Genomic DNA, 20569 nt, shown 5'->3' with positions numbered 1-20569 from the left:
GCACGTGAGAGACTGGAGTAGTATTGCACTCACTCACACAGAGGAAAAACCTTGCCTAACTAAGCATAAACATTTCGACACTTTGGAAGTTTCCCTCTTTGCATTGCAGACTATAGCATGTCATCATTCCTCAGCTTGTTGTTATCTTTATTGTTCATTCTAATCTAACAACGCAAGAAGGGTCTTCCAACTCCTAATTTTTCTCCCCTGCATTGCCAATTTTACTACTCATCCGGTAACTTTTCGTCTACTGGTTTCGAATTCTGGGGTTTTATCCAAAAATTGAATTTTTATTCACTTTGCTTAATTGGGTATTTTTTAATTGTCTTTCAACGATATAATATGAGCTAAAGTTTTGTTATTTTTCTGGATTCGAGGTGCATTTTGCTGCATTCTGTACTGTACTAAGCTTTATTGCTGTTTTGGTTTAGTTTCAGTTTAGTCAAAATTGTGGATCTCGGAAATTATTTGATCAATAGATGGCTCTGAATACCCTAGAAGTTATTTGTTTTTAATTGTGGTTCTCCCTGGTTGTATGTAAAAGGTTTTAATTGTGGTTTTTAATTTGTGCTTTGCAATGTATTTATTTGATAGAATATAACCTGAGCTTCTTGTTTCTGTTCATGTATTTCATGTTTAAGTATTGGATTTGAAAAATGAAAAATCAGTTGTGTCTTTTCTATAATGTTTTTAAGGTATTGATTGATGCTATGTTTACTTTGTCAAAACATTTTCTGTTTTCATTTCTTAAAACTTACGCTCATTTTACTTTGACAAGAGACTCTTGAAGATAACAATTGGTACGAAGAGATGATGCAATGCTAATTAATGAAGATACATTTCTGGAAATAATGAGAACAATTTTTTTTTGACATTTTCACTGTTTCTAGAAATGCAGACAATTGTTTACTTCAAAAGCCTCTTACATCCTTATTAACAAAGTAATACATTCACAAGTTTCAGGAAATGAAAAGTAGGAAATATTTTCACAAAGTAAATGGACCCCTAAGTTGTTGGTATTGGAACTTCCTGTTCCTCTTTATATATTTTCATCTTTAAGTGTTGGATTTGAAGAATGAGAAATCAATTAAGTCTTTGATGTGGTGCTTTAAAGGTACAACTATTGATGCAGTTTCCTTATGTAGATTTAGGGTCACTTCTGCCATACTACACACATTGAAAATGGCAACAACATCGTTTTCTAGCTTGCAAATTGCAATGTCAAGATCATGCATTCCTTCATCACAAAGAATTGCCGATGCGAGCACTGTGGTTTTTGGTGGCAAGTCCAAGGTTGGATCATGGAATAAATTTGCAAGTGCATGTCATGTTGCATCGGTGCAGCCCTTTCAACGGGGCTTTACGTCATCATCCACAAAATCTATCAAAGTTACAACGAAGGCAATGTCCGAGTCTAGTGAAAAAAGTCCAATTTCAGGATTGCCAATTAATTTGAAAGGTTATTTTTCAGTTATTTATGGTCACTGTAATTATTATGTTTTTACTTAAATGTATGTCTCAACGACGTCTAACTACTGTTTAGACGTTATAGAACTTATCTTTCTTATTCCCCATTAACTACCAATTTTTTTTATACTATGCCCAAAATTGGTGTGCAAGTCAGATTTCAGAATACATAATATAAATATATTCTCCGAGTCTCTCAAGAACCATTGCTTATACTGTAAAAACTTTTTAAAGTAGGCCTTTGCAACTGAGGCGCATGTATATAATAGTACAAAATATAAACAGCAAGCTAATATCGATGTATCTCTTTTTGTTGATAAATTCGGCCAAATTAAGCAAGTGTTCTTTCATATTCACTGTCAAATTCTTTTTGGCTGTCTTGTCATAGATATTGCTGTCATTGACTATTGAGAACTAGCGATTTACGGAAAATAGCGTTATTTATAGGTAAAAGGGCCTTTATTGCCGGTGTGGCTGATGACAATGGATATGGATGGGCAATTGCAAAATCTCTTGCTGCAGCAGGAGCCGAAATTCTTCTCGGCACATGGGTACCTGTAAGTCATTACTTTATATTGGATAAAAAATAGGTACCTATCTGTTTGCCGACTTTTTGAGTCATACCTGTTGTGTATGTATTCCAGTCCTTTTGAAGTGATGCATTTATTAATTGTGAACCATTGCTGTAGGCACTGAATATCTTTGAGTCCAGCTTACGACGTGGGAAATTTGATGAATCACGCGTGTATGGCATTAAATACTGCTATTGATTTTGTTTGTTAGACAATGTGACGTATCACCTTGCTAATAAGAAACAATGTTTTCCAGATTACCCGATGGATCATTGATGCAAATTACCAAAGTTTATCCCTTGGATGCTGTTTTTGACAATCTTGAGGATGTACCAGCAGATGTAAACAAGAGATATCTAGTTTCATTTTTTTAATAAAGACCTGAAGTACATGCATGTCATAATTTCTATCCTCGTAATGATTGTTTTTCTTTTTTCTGGACAATTGTATAGATAAAAGCAAATAAGCGCTATGCTGGATCCAGCAAATGGACAGTTCAGGTATATAGACTTAATTATGCTTGGTCAAATTGCTCTTTGGCTCTGTTTTTAACGTCTTCTTCTTTACCTCTGTGCTCGACCAAGCCTGAACCTATGATACTTTTCCATTCTCAAGTCATAGAGATGATTCATTACTTTCTAAGTAATACATGATTTTCATTTGGGCAATTAAGCATAGAGTATTTTCTTTCTGGCTTTTGAAGAATCCAGTCACTCAAAATGAAGTATTAAGCTTAGCGTTGTATATAAATATGAACTGGTTCTTGAGCTTTTTTGGCTCCTACTGCAGAAGACTAGCCTTGTTATCACTTATGTTCATCACTTACTTTTCAGGAAGTTGCTGAATCTGTTAAGGAAGACTTTGGCAGCATAGACATCCTTGTGCACTCACTTGCCAATGGACCAGAGGTACGGTAAATAGAGTAATAAGCATTGGAGTTTCTTTATGACTTTAGACTCCACCTTTATTATGCTGTTAATTTTGTTATAGGTGACCAAACCACTGTTGGAGACATCTCGGAAAGGATATCTTGCTGCATTATCTGCATCTAGTTACTCCTATGTTTCCTTACTCAAGCATTTTCTTCCAATCTTGAACCCAGGCATGTACCTTATCTAATAATGCTTCCGTTCTATTGCTTCCATTTGGTTGGATCCCAATTGTTTTGAGAAATGACCGAAGTAATCCTTATAAGGTTTGGATAACCTTCATTTCTCGAGTTAGATTTTGAGATTGAGTTAATATGGTATCAAAACCTATTCTACATCTGATATTAGGCTAGTACAAATCTTCAGTCTTGCAAACTAAACACTCATGGTGATATTTAATTTTTCCAAACACACTATTAGTCCAAATTCTAATTAAGTAACTTATTTAGTCTTTCATTTTATCTTACCTTTCTGATTTGTTTGTAGGTGGATCTTCACTCTCTCTCACATACATCGCTTCAGAGAGGATCATTCCTGGGTATGTTGATTATGCTTTACCAAGTCCTTATAATTCAATATATCATAAAGTTTATATTGTCTGTTTTCATGAACTAAATGATAATACAGATACGGTGGCGGCATGAGCTCTGCAAAAGCTGCACTAGAAAGTGATACACGAGTAAGATTCAACCTTTTTTCAAACTCACTATGACACATTAATTTTTAGTTGTCAGTTTTTCCCGTCACCGAGTATTTAAAATCACGGCATAATTCATGCTTTTTCAGGTGCTTGCTTTTGAAGCTGGTAGAAAGCGCAAAGTTAGAGTCAATACTATATCTGCTGGTAACTAGTGACTTCTCTTTTTATCTATAAGTGTTAATAGATAATGAATTTGTGTGTTGAAGTTAATTATTTCCTACAAGGTTGATTGTTTACATGTTGGTGAATTTAGTTCCTGTGGTTAACATGTTGTGTCTTTTTCCTCCAGGTCCGCTAAGAAGTCGTGCTGCTAAAGCAATTGGATTCATTGACATGATGATTGATTATTCAATAGCCAATGCACCTCTACAGAAGGAGCTATCAGCTGGTAATAATTCCAAAAGGATTGTTCCTTGTAACACATCCAGTTCATCTTCAATCTTTGATTATTTGCACATCTGAGTCAAATTTTCGTGTGTAACAGAGGAGGTGGGAAATGCAGCTGCTTTCTTAGTGTCACCTTTAGCATCGGCTATCACGGGTACGGTTCTATATGTTGACAATGGTCTGAATGCTATGGGCGTAGGAGTTGACAGTCCCATATTTGAAGACCTGAACATTCCCAAGGACCAGCATTAAGTAGCAAGTCTCACTCCTTACTCACTGCCCGTCTAATAGTATGTTTAGAAATATGGTGGTATGGTGCTGAACGCACGTTGACCAACTTCTCCAATATGTAGCTTTTGTACGAACGTGAGTTGTGATCGTGGAAAAATTGTTTTTCAAACACACACTAAGATAATGTAGTCTCCACTGAGTATTTGGTTTGCTTTTTTGTAGGCTATTTTTTTGCAGTTTTTGTCTTGTAGACTTTAAACCTTTCTATCTATTTGTTATGTGTTCAGAAGTGTAGGTCATATATTTATGAACGGAATAAAAACGTTTGTTCTATGGTTTTATTGGGATATACATGGGCTACAAAAACATTTTCCTATTTTGCCACCAATCTGCATGAAATTACTTTTCGTCTCCCATACCTGATGGCTGACCCAACTATCCAACATTCATTGTCATAAAAATTTGATTTCCTTCTAACAACATAAGGCAAAGAACCTAAGGAATAGACTTTGATTGACAAGTTGGTATTACAAATTTACAACCATGAAATGACAGAAGTTTAACTATCAAATCACTCTGCAAAAAAATGCTTTTTATGATGTCTACCAAAATGATTAGTAGAAGCTTTGAATCAAGATTTTTGCTTGAGGTCCACCTTGAACATAAACAAAGATACATTCAGAACCAGGATTCAAGACCTTGAGCCACTGAGGAAGTTCATAGGTGTTCTTCTCTCGAGTTGGAGACAGTCCCCATACAGGGCCTGAGAGATTTTCAATCATCATCTTAAGATATGAGATTGACTTTATAGAAGTGTTCTTGATTATCATATGTGTCGGTAATATGTTGTATCACCAATAGTCCATGAGTTGGAAATTGAGTGAAGGAATTCAATTGGGGCACTTGCAATAGTACCTTATCATTCTAAGCCATTGTTTGCATGAAGAAAATTAAAAATCAATGAAATTGAGGGCCTATATTATATTTTTTATTGGATCTCACCTCTCGCGTTTTAGTTTTAGGTGTTGGCTCGTTCCAAAGGCTTGTTGTACTTGTACATGTCAAGCAATGAAGTAGAGCAAAGGTTGTATAACTAGAAACTTCCAAAATCAAAGTATAGACCAGTGTTGTTAAATAGTAGTGTTATAACTTATCGAAATTTAAATAAATTGCTATTATTTCACGATACACTATTTAGTACAAAATGTTGTCAAATAGCTGTTATAGTTGCACAAAAATATTTAAACAAATTGCTATTTTTCGTGATACACAATTGACAATATTCGTATAGACCGATTCTCTTACTCACTTGGTGTTTTTTGATGGGGCAGTGGTGATTCCTGATGGTAGGAACCTGTGTAAAGCAAGTAAAAGAAGAATGATTGAGGTTTCTTATAGAAAAAAGTTGACAAAAAGAGGATATTAGTGCAAAATGGTGATATTCATATTCAATCCTCACCTATATTACCATATGAACTTTGCAGTTTAGCAAAGATGCCTACAAGGGGAGCAGCTCCTTAAAATATAGGCTCATTTTCTTCATAATTGGATCTGTAATCAGAGAAGTCATCATTTTTATCTGAACCCCCCACAAGGCCTTCATAGATGACATTTGGATTTGGCTCCTGACTGTTATACCATGTGTCAAATCCTTGTGTGCATTCAACCTGAGAGTGAATGACAAAGATTGAAGCAATTGAAACACCTCTGTGATGAACATGAATAGGATACTTTGGTCCATATCCAACCAAGTAGCTCCTATCCTCCCGGTTTTTATCCAGGATATAATCAGCCTGTGTCAACCAAAATTCACAGTTTCAGTTATAATAAATCACGCATTAAACTACCCTATATGTTCCTTTGTAGATGTCATTTTAAGGTTATTTACAAACCAAGAAGACAAATAAATTTTGTTACTTTTAATGAAATTTTGTCTTTTTATAATACCTTTAACTATTTATTATCCTATTCTACTTATTTTTTTGTCTGCAATAAATTGTTAAGCGTATTATTGACAAAACAACATTAAATGTTGCGTTTAACTTTGAAAAAATTCCAATAAATACCTTTGAAAAGAGGTCCTGAGGCTGAATTTGATCCTAAGGACAGTTGAGCTGTGATTTTGCAGCTGACAGATAATTAGAGTAAACAGCTGAAAGAAATGTAGCTGAGGAAACATACTGCATGTTGTTCCATTCACGCACGTATAATAAGCCACCTGGTAGTAAAAACACAAGCAAAAAAATAAAATCATATGATTATACTTTTCTCTGACTTTTACTTTGAAAAGGAGTTCAAGTGACTGTTGAATTAAATCAATGTTTTACAGCAATGGAGTTTTCTGGACATTGTAACCATCATTCTTTTGCAAACAGGCACATGAAAAATAATCTGCTTTGGCATGATATTGCTTTAGTGTAGAGGCGTATTGACCAACTTTGCCTTCTAGTAATACCTGCAATTTGGATTTGATCATTTATTTTTTATTGCATGATTCTTTGAACCATAATTTATAATATACAGTAAATAGTTTAAGCCACTGCATTGCTTAAACTAGTTTAACTTTGGTGTGGGGTGACATAAATCTTTTATGCAGAATGAGCTTCTAAAAGGTAGTAATCACACATATATTTCCACATAGGCCAACCTACTACTCTTTGAATTGGCTTCAGGTCTGAAGGTTAATTTTCATAAAGGTCTTTTGGTTGGTGTGAATGTTAATGAATCATGGTTTGTAGAGGCAAAGAAGTTATTGAATTGCAAAGTTGGGAAGGTTCCGTTTAAATACATTGGATTACCTATTGGTAACAATCCGAGAAAGCTATCCTTTTGGAATCCTGTGATTGAAAAAATTCGAAGAAGGTTATTTGGATGGAGGAACTGCAATTTGTCTATTGGTGACCGCCTTGTTCTCATTAAAGTTGTCATGTCTACGTTGTCGGCTTATTTTCTTTCTTTCTTCAAGGCTCCGCCAGGTACCATTTCTAAAATTGAATCTCTATTTAAATATTTTTTATGGTGGTAGTGAGGAGGGCCGCAAGGTTCATTGGTCAAGTGAGATAGAATTTGTTGTGAGTGTGAGCAAGGTGAGATTGATGTGTGTAATATGCATGTGTTCGATGTGGCACTTTTGGGTAAATAGTGTTGGAGGTTTAAAATGGATACGGGTAGGTTGTGGTTTAAGGTTTTTTCTTGTAAGTATGGTTGTTTGAATGGGGTAGTGGGAGGTAGTACTTTTCAAGATTCGTCGTGGTGGAATGATATTAGACGTCTAGATGTTCGAGGTGGGGGTAGTTGAGATCAATGGTTCTCGGACAACTTAGTAAGAATAGTAGGTAATGGTGAGAATACTTTGTTTTGGTATGATCCGTGATTGGAAGGTGGACCGCTATGTAGTAGGTTTAATAAATTATTTGGAGTTGTGCGTTTTAAATTTATAACAGTGGCATATCTGTTTAGACTGAGGGTGAGAATTTGGGGGAGATGATTATGGGTGGCGTCGTAGTCTATTTTAATGGTAAAAGGAGTTGGTAGAAGAGTGTGCTTCGTTATTTGATAATGTTTATTTGCAGGATCGAGTTGACGATTCAAGTAATTGAAAAGTACTACATGTGAGGTGTACTCTATAAAAGTTGTTTATCAAAGATTGATGCAAAACACTTTTGTAAATCACTCTCCCTCTGGTGATATTGTTTGGAATAAAATGATACTCTTAAAGGTGCTTGTTTCTCTTAGCTTTGAGGTTGTTGCACAATCGACTATCTAGGTAAGACAATTTGCTGAAAAAGAGGTATTTTGGATGGTTCTTCTAGCTTTTGCATGGGTGGGCATCTATTTTTTATTTATTTGATTTGACGAAACATTCTTACCTAGTTGAACATTGATAGTCCTATGTCTAATGTTGTTTTACATCATGCTCAAAAATTTGAGGGGTTAGGTGATCTTGACAGAAATGATCAACATTTTTTCAATCTTCTTTGTCTAGCGTGCATATGGACTATATAGAAAATGATGAATCATATTATATTCAGACAGAAAAAGTTCAACACTATTGAGACGATAAAACGTGTTAAACTATTTTATTGGTGTTGATTTCGTTATAAATGAAATGCATTTGGGTATGCCTTTAATAAAAGATGGTCTAACCCGATTCATTGCTTGATGTAATTTTTTGTGGTTTTATTGGGTTTTTTAGTGTGTAGATGAAGTTTTATTCTCGTGATTTTGTCTAATTTGTTGTATTTTATTAATTTAATATATCATTTGACCGTTTTAATTTTTTTTAATAAGTCATTGAAAAATTAATCTACCCCGTTAATTAAGTTTTCACTTTTTTAAAATGGTGCTTTGAGTGAAAAATAAATATTGTGTTTGAAAACATAGTTTTCTAAGAGAAAATAAAAGGAAATAAAAGGAAGATGTAAAAGCACAATTTATTTTAGCAAATAATGCATAATTTTCTAAATTATTTCCCTCAATTCAAAGTATTTCACCTTAAAAGAATAGAAAACAAAACTATAATCGGTAATTTATCTATTAATGTTATTTTTTTAAAATTTGTTTACTCATGGTATGTAAAGTTTATCAAATTGAAGTTTTTTCTTTTGATTGTTACATAATTTATTTTCTATTTTTATTCTCTTTATTTTTCTGTTATACTTTATAATTTTTTATTGATTATAATATAATACTTTTATTTTTAAATATTTTTTTATGATATTTATTTTTTCTTAAAAACATTTATTTTATTTTATAAATAAACATATTTTTTTTTTTCATCACAATCTTATTTTATTTTATCTCATATCAAATATTAAACGATTATTTTATTTTTTATTTATTTTCTATTCTTTTTATTTCCTTTTTTTCTTTCATCTTTCTTGATGAATCAAACAAAATATAAAAAGAATAAAGATTAAATTATTCCATCTTATTTTTTATAAAAATTAAAGTTGCTTTTATTTTTTTCAAATACTAAGTAGGGTTTAATAGTTTTCTCAAAAACTAAAATAAATTTTGTCTCATAAATCTTTTAAATTGTCTCAACTAAACAAAATTTAAAGTTTGCTTTTATTTTTTTAAAGTATTAAAATTGGGTCTACAAGGTAGCGTCATTGTTTTTGGTGGTGAAATAATTAAGATGTCGAACGGTGGAAAGGTGTCGTTCAAAGTTACTCTCACTTCCGATCCAAAGCTACCCTTCAAAGTGTACGTCATTTCTCTCCTTTTTTATTACACCGTTATCAAATTTTCTAATTTTCCCTCTTTTCACGATTTCAGGTTCAGCGTTCCCGAAGCTGCACCTTTCACCGCCGTTCTCAAATTTGCAGCTGAAGAATTCAAGGTTCCTCCACAAACCAGCGCTATTATCACCAATGGTAATTGCTTTTATCATTTCCAATTGCAAATTCATCGGGATTTTTAATTATAAAGTTATTATTATTATTATTATTATTATTACTGTGATTTTTGATAGATTAAGCTTTTTGAACTTGATTATTGAATGGACTATTTCATTTTTTTGATTATTACTGAGATTGATTTATCTGACGTAGGGATTATTTGTCTTGTGAATTGCGGAGAATAGCTTTTGTTCCAATTCCATTGTGCTATGCTACTTATAGCTAACGAATTGATAATAGTTTGTACCACATAGTATATCCCTAAATAGGGCCGAAAATTAACATGTCTAATCAGAACCTTAGCACAGGTCACACAATTAGGGAGAACCTACAAAATTTTTTGATGCTAGAAATCGTGATGCCGTGCTTGTTAGGGTGTTGTGATATTTGTTTGAAAAGATTGATTTACTAATTCACTGTTATGAACTTATTAGGATTTAACTTGAGTTTTAGATTTTAAGAATTCATTAATTGAGAAAGAGAAGGAAAACTGAAAGAAAAAAAAACTAAGTTTTTGAAATAATCATGAAATTCCTTTTGAAATGTTATCTAAATTTTGGTTACAATCTTAATATTTGATTTATTCACTTTACTAACTACCCACTTTAGAAGAGCCAAATCCAATAATTTGTTCAAAATCTGCTATGCTATAGCAATATACGGCCTATATAACCGTTATTTGACTACATTGAAGTACATTTATATTCGTTGGAAGCTTTTCAAATTAGGAATATGATTTTTTCTAGTATGGTAGAAACCGTAATTATTCCACATTTTGGGGGTGGGAATGATTTAATATTTAGGTGTTTGTAAGTGCACTGGGTACAACCTGAGGTGTATGAAATGAAACCATTTGTGCAAATGCTCTATTCCTCTGTGGAAAAATAAACTTGATCATTATTTTGGAGAAGTTGTTTCTTTAATCCCTTGAACCCTAATAATATGAAAATGAAGTAAAAGAAGGTAAACTTTGTTGTGAAGATGAAAAGAACATCATGATTCATAGGTTCGTCAAAACTTTTAGTTAGATCTCCGATTGTACTGAATTTGTACTGAATTTTTTTAAATATTGATCTGTTATACATCTTAATGTTTTAATGTTCCATTCTTTGGGTTGTCTTGTTTCTCGAAAAAGTAGTGTATAAATCTAAATATATCTTTTTTTTCCCTAGACATTACTGTCATCTCTAGATTGGCATGTCAATTTCTGTATACATGTCATTTTGTTTTTGCATTTGTACACTTTTAAAACTTGATAATGACTAAACTAGGTACGCTGTTTATTTTGTTTGATTTATGACTTAACTTGCTTCTCCGTGGGCAGAAAGAGAGATACTGAGGTTATTTCTTGTTGTCATTCATAATTCAATATAAACAATTCTAGATTACAGATTAAACCTAAACAAGAAATTCCATTCTTTCAATGAGTTAATATAAGCAACTTCTATTGAAATCTTTAGGGTACAATTACATTCCTTTTCCGTACCAGATGATCAATCATGCTTCTTTTTCACTGTTTTGAATAATTATGCTCCCCTCCTTAAGAGATGAATGTGTTGATCTTTAATAATGTAAATGAACCTTTTAAGCAGCAATGAATAACTATGAATGTCTTGCTTAGCGGCATTTTTCCTCTCTTGGTGATTCTCAATGCTCCCCATAAATTACCGTAACTAAAAAAGAGGGTTCAATGACGTTAATTAATAGGGAGGTCTTAGTGGGCTTAGGCCCAAAACATGGAAAGTGTATGAGAGGAGAAAGAAGAAAGAAAGTCAGGAAAAAAATGTGAGTGTGTGACTGTTATAATACTCCCAAATAAAGAGGGTGAGTGGGGGGGATGGTAGAATTAACTAATCATTAAATCAGTACCGTCATGGTAAGGCAGTGAGAGAATAACCATTTTCTCCGCTGAGGAGCTTTTGCTCTGGAATTGTATTTCATTTTCCATATTCCATCATCATCAATAATAATCCTTCATCCATATCAGTGTTCTATCTCTACTTCAATATTTCTGCTCTATCATTAACCAATCTATTGGACTAACAGTATTTTTGGAGTTAATCCTAGTGCATTGCGTAAATGCAAGGGATTTTTGTGGGTGTTTTAATAATTGATGGTACTCTCTCACAATGAGCCTCGTTTAAGATTTTTGCACACATTAATAAATGCAATAATTAGAAGAAAAAGAGAAGTCATTTTACTAAATTACCCATCTTAACTATTGGTGTGTTTTTCACTATTATCAATGCAAAGTATAATAATGTTTTGAAAGTTGTGTATATAATAATCATTGAAGGGTAGTGTAGGAAAATGATAATTAAAGTTACATTGAAAACTGTGAATGACATTCATTTTGAGACAATTTTTTTTGCTAAAGTGACACTTATTGTGAGACGGAGGGAGTTTATCTATATGTTGAACACACAATGCAAGAGAGGGAGATAATTTACTCTATTATTTCATATTTATGTTGTAGTGTTATTAAATGCAGATTTGCTATAACTCTTACTTGTTACTATGCTTGCAGATGGTGTTGGGATAAATCCTCAGCAGAGTGCAGGTATATCCTTGGATGGTTTTCTGTTTGTGCCTGCTTTTTTATTTTTGTTGTGCTTACTAATATGTTTGCATACCTCTTCTATTTTGGTACATTGCATACCTTTATCGAAGTTTGTTAAAAAATTCATCATATTTTCTGTTACCAGTTTTCTTCTAAAAATCTTAATTTAGGTCATTATTCCACCAACCAAAAACAAGCAGAATGTTGCATTCCCAGTTCTTTTTTTCTCTGTGATTTGATTAAATATCCGGAATTGGAATAATTTGATATCCTGTTCCAACATTTTGACATTGGTTTTGGTACTATCCTTCAAATGGTTGGTTATGTTCTGTAATGCAGTTCATGGATTTCTTTAGAAGGAATATATATGTTTTTTTTATCTAACATGCTGTATTGTGACACTTCTGCAGGAAATGTCTTCCTTAAGCATGGTTCAGAACTTCGTCTGATTCCGCGTGATAGAGTTGGTGCATCTGAGATGTTACTGGAAGTCTGAGTTAACCACTTTATCTATCTATATAGACTGTTGTAGTTGAATAAACACCAGTGCTGTATTGATATCCCTGTAATTGATATTAATGGTGTATTTTCACTGACAAAGTTTAGTTAATAATGAATAGCATGGCGAGTATGTTTGTAATGGAGGATTGTGCAAGATTATTCAGCAAGTGACTTTGTAATGGAAATAGGCGAAAATATATCATCTAGCTATTCTCAAAGATTCTCATCTGATCTGCAATATAATGTTTTTCTAACTCGTTGTTAAAGTTTTAAACTTCGTGGTACTATATCCCACCCACGAACCCTACCATTTTCCTTCCCAGATGAGAGCATAGCCAAGGCATGTTGTGACTCAGAATACTAAAGAATTACTCCGTTTATTTTTTATTTTTTTTATAGTAGGAATGAGCTAGATGGTAGTTTAGGAAAAGTGCAGAGACATGGCCATATCATGACAATCAGTGGCGCATCTTTGCACAAGATATCGGGAGACCTGGTGCGCAACAAGTATTAACTAAAATATTATAATTGAATTTTTTAAAAGTTATATATATTTCTTTTAGAATTTTACACAATTTATACATAGTCGATAAGTTGAAAAGTTAAAATTTCTATTTTTACAAATTTTACAATTTTCAGTCACACAATTCACATAAATTTTTAGAATTTCACATAATTTAATCAAATAAGATATATCTATTTTATGATTTTCGTCATTGTTGAAAATTTTCTTCTTGAAAAACGCATCAATTTTTTTTTATGTTCAAACATCGTGTCATTTCTAAAAAAAAACAAAAATTAATTAAAAAAATTCACAATTAAAATATAGTATCCCATTATATCATATATCAATTGTTAATATGTAAAAAATTGTTAATAGATAATAGTTGAGTTGTTAACTAAAGTGTTAGAATTTATCTTATTAATTAGTTTATCCTTTGATATTATATAATTTATCGATATATAAAAATTGTTGTATTAATTTTCTTATATTTTGTTAGTATTAATTTTAAGATAAGAGAGAGTGGAGAAGGGAGAAACGAAGTGTTTCTCAAAACCACGGAGGTGAGAAGATATTTTAATAATTTATCACTATTATTTTAATAATCTATAAAAAAAATAATTTAAAAAAATATAGGAGATGTCGTAGTCTTTACTCCAAAGAAGATCCGTCAAGATGACAATAATATCATAATGTATATATATATATATATATATTGTGAAATTAATCAAATGTACAAATAATAGAAAAGAGAGGATTATTTTGTTGTTGTATGTTTTTCTCTTAAAATATAAGTCTTAATTACAAGGCACAAGTAAATAAGTGGAGAGGTGCTATTATGCGAGTTGAGAGCATTAAAAGACAACTATTATATTTAAATTCCTTGATTTGCACGTGCCATTTTATTCACTCTCCTATGTGCCTACTTTCCTTTTTTGGTTTCACGTCTCTCGATCCATGTTTAGAAAGTTTCAACAATGGGATTTTTCGTGGAAGAATGAATCAATAGAGGAATAAGCTAGTATTATTCGTATCCAACAGCGGCTTTTTTTTTCTCCTAATTTTTCTATAAAAAAAAAAAAGTACTAAAATACTAAAGTAGCCCGGGAGTTTTAAAGCCCCATTTTAGCTCTGTATTTTTAAGGATCCCATACTAAAATACATATTAAATTTTTTAAATCAACAGGGAAAACTTTTGAAGATAGATATTTATTTATCTAATCTAAAGCATATAACCTAAAAAGGAAGTTCAGCCAAAAATAAAGAATAAAAGAGTTATTTTTTGAAAGCAGGACTAAATGAGTCCATTGCCTTGTATTTTTTCGGTTTGTAATTTGTATGAGACTTTTACTATTGTTACTAAACATATTAACAAATTTCATACTTAGATGGCGACTTTATAAATTACCAACAGGAGGTAATGTAACCAACTCCCATGTTTGATTGAGAAAGGTTTGAGTACTAAAAAGACTCAGAAATTTCTACAAAAACATTTTCCTATTTTGCAACCAATCTGCATGAAATTACTTTTCGTCTCCCATACCTGATGGCTGACCCAACTATCCAACATTCATTGTCATAAAAAATTGATTTCCTTCTAACAACATAAGGCAAAGAACCTAAGGAATAGACTTTGATTGACAAGTTGGTATTACAAATTTACAACCATGAAATGACAGAAGTTTAACTGTCATAGTGTGCAAAAAAAGGCTTTTTATGATGTCTACCAAAATGATTAGTGGAAGCTTTGAATCAAGATTTTTGCTTGAGGTCCACCTTGAACATAAACAAAGATACATTCAGAACCAGGATTCAAGACCTTGAGCCACTGAGGAAGTTCATAGATGTTCTTCTCTCCAGTTGGAGACAATCCCCATACAGAGCCTGAGAGATTTTCAATCACCAACTTAAGATCTGATATTGGCTTTATAGAAGTGTTCTTGATTATCACTTTGTGTCGGTAATATGTTGTATCACCAACAGTCCATGAGCTGGAGATTGAGTGAAGGAATTCAACTGGGGCACCTGCAATAGTACCTTATCATTCCAAGCCATTGTTTGCATCAAGAAAATTGAAAATCAACGAGATTGAAGGCCTGTATTATATTTTTTAGTGGATCTCACCTTCTGGTGTTTTAGTTTTAGGTGCTGGCTCTTTCCAAAGGCCTGTTGTACTTGTACCTGTCAAGCAATGGATGTCAAATTAGTAGAGCTAAGGTTGTAACTAGAAACTTCCAAAATCAAAGTATAGACCAATGTTGTTAAATAGTGGTGCTATAGTGCTACAGCTTCTCTAAATTTAAACAAATTGCTATTGTTTCACGATACACTATTTAGTACAAAAGGTTGTCAATTAGTGGTTATAGTTGCACTATAACACTGTTGCACAATAGTATTTGAACAAATTGCTATTTTTCCCGATACACAACTGACAATATTAGTATAGACCCTTTCTCTTACTCACTTGGTGTATTTTGATGGGGCAGTGGTGATTCCTGATGGTAGGAACCTGTGTAAAGCAAGTAGGAGAAGAGTGGTTGAGGTTTCATATAGAAAAAAGCTGACAAAAGGAGGATATTAGTACAGAATGGTGATATTCATATGCAATCCTCACCTATATTACCATATGAACTTTGCAGTTTAGCAAAGATGCCTACAAGGGGAGCAGATCCTGAAAGTGTAGGCTCAGTTTCTTCATAATTGGATCTGTCATCAGAGAAGCCATCATTTTTATCTGGACCCCCCACAAGGCCTCCATAGATGACATTTGGATTTGGCTCCGGACGGTTATACCATGCGTCAAATCCTTGTGTGCAACCAACCTGAGAGCGGACAACAGAGATTGAAGCAATTGAAGCACCTCTGTGATGAACATGAATAGGATACTTCGGTCCATATCCAACCAAGTAGCTCGTATCCTTCGGGTTTTTACCAAGGATATAATCAGCCTGTGTCAACCAAAATTCACAGTTTCAGTTATACTAAATCATGCAGTAAACTACTCTCTCTCTGTTCGTTTTTATATGTCATTTTAAGGTTGTTTACAAACCAAGAAGACAAATAAATTTTGTTACTTTTAATGAAATTTTGTCTTTTTATAATACCTTCTCTCTCTGCAATAGAATGTTAAGCGTATTATTGAAAAAAACAACAGTTAATGTTGCATTGAACTTTGAAAAGATTCCAATAGATACCTGGGACTTGGCAAAATTGAGGAGGTCCTGAGGCTGAATTTGACCGTCAGGACAGTTGAGCTGTGATTTTGCAGCTGACAGATAATTAGAGTAAACAGCTGAAAGAAATGTAGCTGAGGAAACATACTGCATGTTGTTCCATTCACGCACGTATAATAAGCCACCTGGTAGTAAAAACACAAGCAAAAAAATAAAATCATATGATTATACTTTTCTCTTACTTTTACTTTGAAAAGGAGTTCAAGTGATTGTTGAATTAAGTCAATGTTTTACAGCAACTAACCTGGAGTTTTCTGGACATTGTAACCATCATTCTTTTGCAAACAGGCACATGAAAAATAATCTGCTTTGGCCTGATATTGCTTTAGTGTAGAGGTGTATGGACCAGCTTTCCCTTCTAGTAATACCTGCAATTTGGATTTGATTATTTATTTTTTATTGCATAATTCTTTGAACCATAATTTGTAATATACAGTAAATAGTTTAAGCCACTGCATTGCTTAAATTAATTTAACTTTGGTGTGGGGTGACATAAATTTTTTCTGCAGAATGAGTTTCTAAAAGGTAGTAATCACACATATACAAATTCATGGATTCATAACCACAACAACAAAATTCTTTGTTCACTAAACAGCTCCATTACTCAAATCAAATGAAATTATTGTATGTTGGAAGAAGTTAATCCCTTAAATGGATCTCTGGTCTCGGCAGTTGCATGCAAAGATACTTTAATTTATCCAAAAATAGACATTATTGTATTTTGTTAGGAAGCAAGTCACAATTGATTACCTTTGATAGGAGGGTCTGCACACCAGCATATTTGTTGTCCCAAGAGAACTCTTTCACTGCCCAGCCAGTTCCCCCCATATACACCGCATTGTCCACTGTATACTTTAGGTAGTATTCATCACCGGTTGCTCGATGCAACCATGCAGCAGCCCATAACAATTCATCCTTTATCAAAGAAGTAGATTTAGATATGTATGGATACTAATAAGAGCAAAGAAAAGAAATGAAAGATAAATGTGTACTCACTGAATAACCAGAAGAATCGTAGAATTGCCGAGCACTAGTTATGGATTCATCATATAGACCTCTGTACCTATCACCGAATGTGAAGAGCTGCAACAGATAGAAGATTGTCAATAACTCAAAACATTGAGTGTAAATCAGAGAATTGTACATCATGTCTTGTTTTGATAAAAGTTTCAAGCAAAAACGGTTATCCTTTAGTTTCTTTAAATATCATATTTTGAGTTTTTTGTAGTCTTAACCCTTCGGTTCCCACAAGAAAGTGCCTCTTACAATCTAGAGTTTTTTGCTCTAGTCATGTATTTTTCTAAAGTGTTGTAAATAATTTTAATATAATGACTAATGAGTGTGTGTTGTTAGTACTCTACTCACTTGTTTGGCGTGAACTAGCAGGAGGTTAGAGTAAGAAGAGTTGTATGGCCTGAAAGCTATGGATGCAGCAGCCAATGCAGCTGCAGTTTCACCTGCAAGATCAGAGCCAGGATGTTGTTCATCAATTTTGTAAGCAGTTCTTGAAGTAGTCATGTCTTCAGCACGTTCCCAGCAGTAGTGATCAGAAGCTCCATCCCCCACCTGAAATTTTGCAGAGAAATTCAATAATTTTTACTACAACATTAGGCTGAGGTTTTGGTTTGATGAAGTAATGGATACTCTTTTAGTTGTTGCACTAGTTTTACCTGTCCCCAAAGAACATTAGGCTGAGTATGTGCTTTGATGAAGTAATCAGTTCCCCATTTAATAGCCCAAAGTGTGTGTCCCATTTGGTTTAAGTCTGTAATTTCCTTACTAAACTCAATAGCTCCCCATGCAAGCATTGTGACACTGTAAGCCATTGGCAGCCCAAACTTCACATTATCACCTGCATCATAGTACCCTCCCACCAAGTCTACCTGTAACAATCACAAAATCCAAGTTCAAAACAACCCTCATTGGAATAAGGAAATTACATTTATGTATAAGCTATTTATATAACAAAAGTTGTTGTTTCTATAAGTTCTATCAAACAGTCTCACAGATGTTTATGTCAATAGATAAATTCAAATAACTCAATTCAAATAGTTCCTTATACTCATTGAATCTCAAAAGGGTACTCACTCCTTGCTGAATTCCATCCTTGAGACCGGAATCACCGCGCCATTTGATTCGCTGTTGTTGAAATGGTAATTTACCAGACCTTTGTGCTTCAAAGAACATCAAGCTTTTGTCAAGGGCATCACCATAGTTGTAGGGTATGCTTCCACCTAAGCGAACTAGTAATGCCATGAGAAGCATGCAGAAAGAGATGTTCATGTTCTTCATGATGGTTAATTAATTTTGAAGCTAGCTTATATGCCTCAGTGAATTAAATTCAGAAAATGTGACTTTATAAACTATGATTTCACTTATGTATCATACATTGCAATATATATAAGCTCTTATGTAACAACCAGAGGAAAGAAAGAGTTTTCAAGTATGTATGTGGTAGCCATCACGTTTGGGTTGACATTTGACATAAATAAAAACATTAGGAAGTTGGAAGAGGCTCCCACGTTTTGACGTGCCAATGTGTATACTGCATAGAATTAATTTAGTATAATATAGTATAGGATTTTACAATAATGTTTCTTTATTTTTGTTTTCCAATATCAGGGGAAAAATTTAAAAATCTATTTTGATTGAATATATATCATGCTATGGAGAAAACACAATTTTTTAAATTATATATATAAGAATGAAATAAATAGCTTTTTTTTGGTCGAAGATTAAATAAATAACTAGATTGGTGCTTTTGCCTTTGCCGGCAATAATAGGTAGTCCAATATTTTAAATGGGTCTAACTACTTGACATTTCTTTTTTGTTGATAAACACAACTACTTGGCTTTTAACACTTCTGGGGAGTTAATTCTCATAAATTTACTATGTGAACATAGGTGTCTTTTAATTTTGCTCCCTCAAAAACAGTAAAATTAGATTAGCTGTTCAAATGTCATTTTTTTAAAAAGAAATTTAGAATGAGATTAAATATTTATAAAAAATTTAAATTTAAAGTGATCATATTTAAGTGATTATCAATTTTCGGTTAAAATAAAATTAATTGAACTTTAAGTTATTGAAGTTATTTTCCTTGAAATGGGGTTAAGACGGAAAAAGAAAAATTCACGCCCAATACTATTATTGACCTATTTAGTTATTTAATATTGATAAAAAATTGTATAAATAAAATAAAAATAATAATACATTTATTGAATTATCTTTGATGTATTTACCCATAAACATAAAATGAAAGATATATTGAATTGGAGTAACACAAATATTGATATAAGATAAATCAAGGAAAATTGTCAACCCCAACCTTACCGTGCGAAAGATAAAAACACCTCTTGCAATGTTTTGGTTATTAAAAAAATTGTATATAGGAAGAGTGACTTTCATTTTTAAAAAATAAATATATCATGAAAGTCATCTTTATAATTTATATTTTTTCATGTAAAAGCCATCTGTACAATAACAAACGTAAAAGTTATAAATCTTTATGATTGTTACTGTAAAAATTCTCTTTACATTATTATTTTTTGGAAAAATATTGTATTCGTAAAAAGTATTTTACTATAAATGCAAAAATTTTAAAAATAAAATTTGAGAGAGGTATCTTAGGAATTACAAGATTGTTGGTTACTTAATAGATTGTTAGGGTACACTTACTATATATTTTATACAAATTAATTTGTTTATTTTTTTTTATCTACTAAATTCAATTTGAATATCGGAAAACTTAAAAAAAAAATCAAAAAATATGTGAGAATTTTTTATGTATTTAGATTTTTCGGTAAATAAATATAATTCAGAAATTTTTTTAAAAAAATTCCAATACACAAGTGTGTTTTAAAAAATTTGAACTTTTAGAGTTTAGAATTTATTTTTCAAGTTTTCCAAAACACATGTATGTATCAAAATTTTTTAAAAATAAAAATTTAAAATATTTTATATTGTGTGTTTTTATTTATTCCCCCCACCCCACAAACACAGACACACACACATATATATATATATATATATATATATATATATATATATATATATATATATATATATATATATTTTTACTTTTATT

General features: G+C 32.3%; 3 protein-coding genes and 1 long non-coding RNA gene across 4 annotated transcripts; 2 read left to right on the top strand and 2 right to left on the bottom strand.

The window, feature by feature from the left end:
• Nucleotides 1-4625, top strand: LOC101501718 (enoyl-[acyl-carrier-protein] reductase [NADH], chloroplastic-like). The gene is made up of 13 exons (XM_004505662.4): nucleotides 1-235; nucleotides 1146-1459; nucleotides 1915-2024; nucleotides 2157-2212; nucleotides 2296-2380; nucleotides 2492-2539; nucleotides 2873-2947; nucleotides 3030-3141; nucleotides 3455-3506; nucleotides 3596-3647; nucleotides 3755-3812; nucleotides 3958-4056; nucleotides 4153-4625. Exons 2-13 carry the CDS (start codon nucleotides 1183-1185, stop codon nucleotides 4305-4307), a joined length of 1179 nt encoding a protein of 392 aa, XP_004505719.1. The 5' UTR covers nucleotides 1-235; nucleotides 1146-1182; the 3' UTR covers nucleotides 4308-4625.
• An 817-nt stretch (nucleotides 4626-5442) lies between these two features.
• LOC140920944 (uncharacterized) lies at nucleotides 5443-5884 on the bottom strand. Its single transcript, XR_012163708.1, has 2 exons — nucleotides 5746-5884; nucleotides 5443-5640 (listed from the first exon to the last, which is right to left on the bottom strand). It is a non-coding gene; the product is annotated as an uncharacterized lncRNA (long non-coding RNA).
• A 3486-nt stretch (nucleotides 5885-9370) lies between these two features.
• Nucleotides 9371-13003, top strand: LOC101501205 (ubiquitin-fold modifier 1). The gene is made up of 4 exons (XM_004505661.4): nucleotides 9371-9494; nucleotides 9567-9664; nucleotides 12216-12248; nucleotides 12659-13003. Exons 1-4 carry the CDS (start codon nucleotides 9427-9429, stop codon nucleotides 12742-12744), a joined length of 285 nt encoding a protein of 94 aa, XP_004505718.1. The 5' UTR covers nucleotides 9371-9426; the 3' UTR covers nucleotides 12745-13003.
• A 1652-nt stretch (nucleotides 13004-14655) lies between these two features.
• LOC101500876 (endoglucanase 5) lies at nucleotides 14656-18870 on the bottom strand. Its single transcript, XM_004505659.4, has 11 exons — nucleotides 18573-18870; nucleotides 18155-18367; nucleotides 17850-18050; nucleotides 17481-17567; nucleotides 17235-17399; nucleotides 16729-16852; nucleotides 16446-16609; nucleotides 15866-16199; nucleotides 15716-15760; nucleotides 15376-15432; nucleotides 14656-15276 (listed from the first exon to the last, which is right to left on the bottom strand). The coding sequence occupies exons 1-11, from the start codon at nucleotides 18774-18776 to the stop codon at nucleotides 14987-14989; spliced, it is 1884 nt and encodes a 627-aa protein (XP_004505716.1). The 5' UTR covers nucleotides 18777-18870; the 3' UTR covers nucleotides 14656-14986.
• Nucleotides 18871-20569: the final 1699 nt, after the last annotated feature.

The sequence above is a fragment of the Cicer arietinum genome, chromosome 6 (genome assembly GCF_000331145.2).
Source record: "Cicer arietinum cultivar CDC Frontier isolate Library 1 chromosome 6, Cicar.CDCFrontier_v2.0, whole genome shotgun sequence".
Classification (NCBI taxonomy): Eukaryota; Viridiplantae; Streptophyta; class Magnoliopsida; order Fabales; family Fabaceae; genus Cicer; species Cicer arietinum.
The sequence above is the reverse complement of the archived record's forward strand: the minus strand, read 5'-3'. Positions and strand labels throughout refer to the sequence as shown.

Coding starts and splice junctions, on each gene's coding strand:
- LOC101501718 (XM_004505662.4), top strand. CDS start 1,183: ATGGCAACAACATCGTTTTCTAGCTTGCAAATTGCAATGTCAAGATCA. Junction 2,381..2,491: donor TTGAGGATGTACCAGCAGAT/GTAAACAAGAGA, acceptor ACAATTGTATAG/ATAAAAGCAAATAAGCGCTA. Junction 3,507..3,595: donor TCAGAGAGGATCATTCCTGG/GTATGTTGATTA, acceptor ATGATAATACAG/ATACGGTGGCGGCATGAGCT.
- LOC101501205 (XM_004505661.4), top strand. CDS start 9,427: ATGTCGAACGGTGGAAAGGTGTCGTTCAAAGTTACTCTCACTTCCGAT. Junction 9,665..12,215: donor CAGCGCTATTATCACCAATG/GTAATTGCTTTT, acceptor CTATGCTTGCAG/ATGGTGTTGGGATAAATCCT. Junction 12,249..12,658: donor AAATCCTCAGCAGAGTGCAG/GTATATCCTTGG, acceptor ACACTTCTGCAG/GAAATGTCTTCCTTAAGCAT.
- LOC101500876 (XM_004505659.4), bottom strand. CDS start 18,776: ATGAAGAACATGAACATCTCTTTCTGCATGCTTCTCATGGCATTACTA. Junction 16,610..16,728: donor CAATGTCCAGAAAACTCCAG/GTTAGTTGCTGT, acceptor TTTTACTACCAG/GTGGCTTATTATACGTGCGT. Junction 15,277..15,375: donor TAAAACTAAAACACCAGAAG/GTGAGATCCACT, acceptor GTACTATTGCAG/GTGCCCCAGTTGAATTCCTT.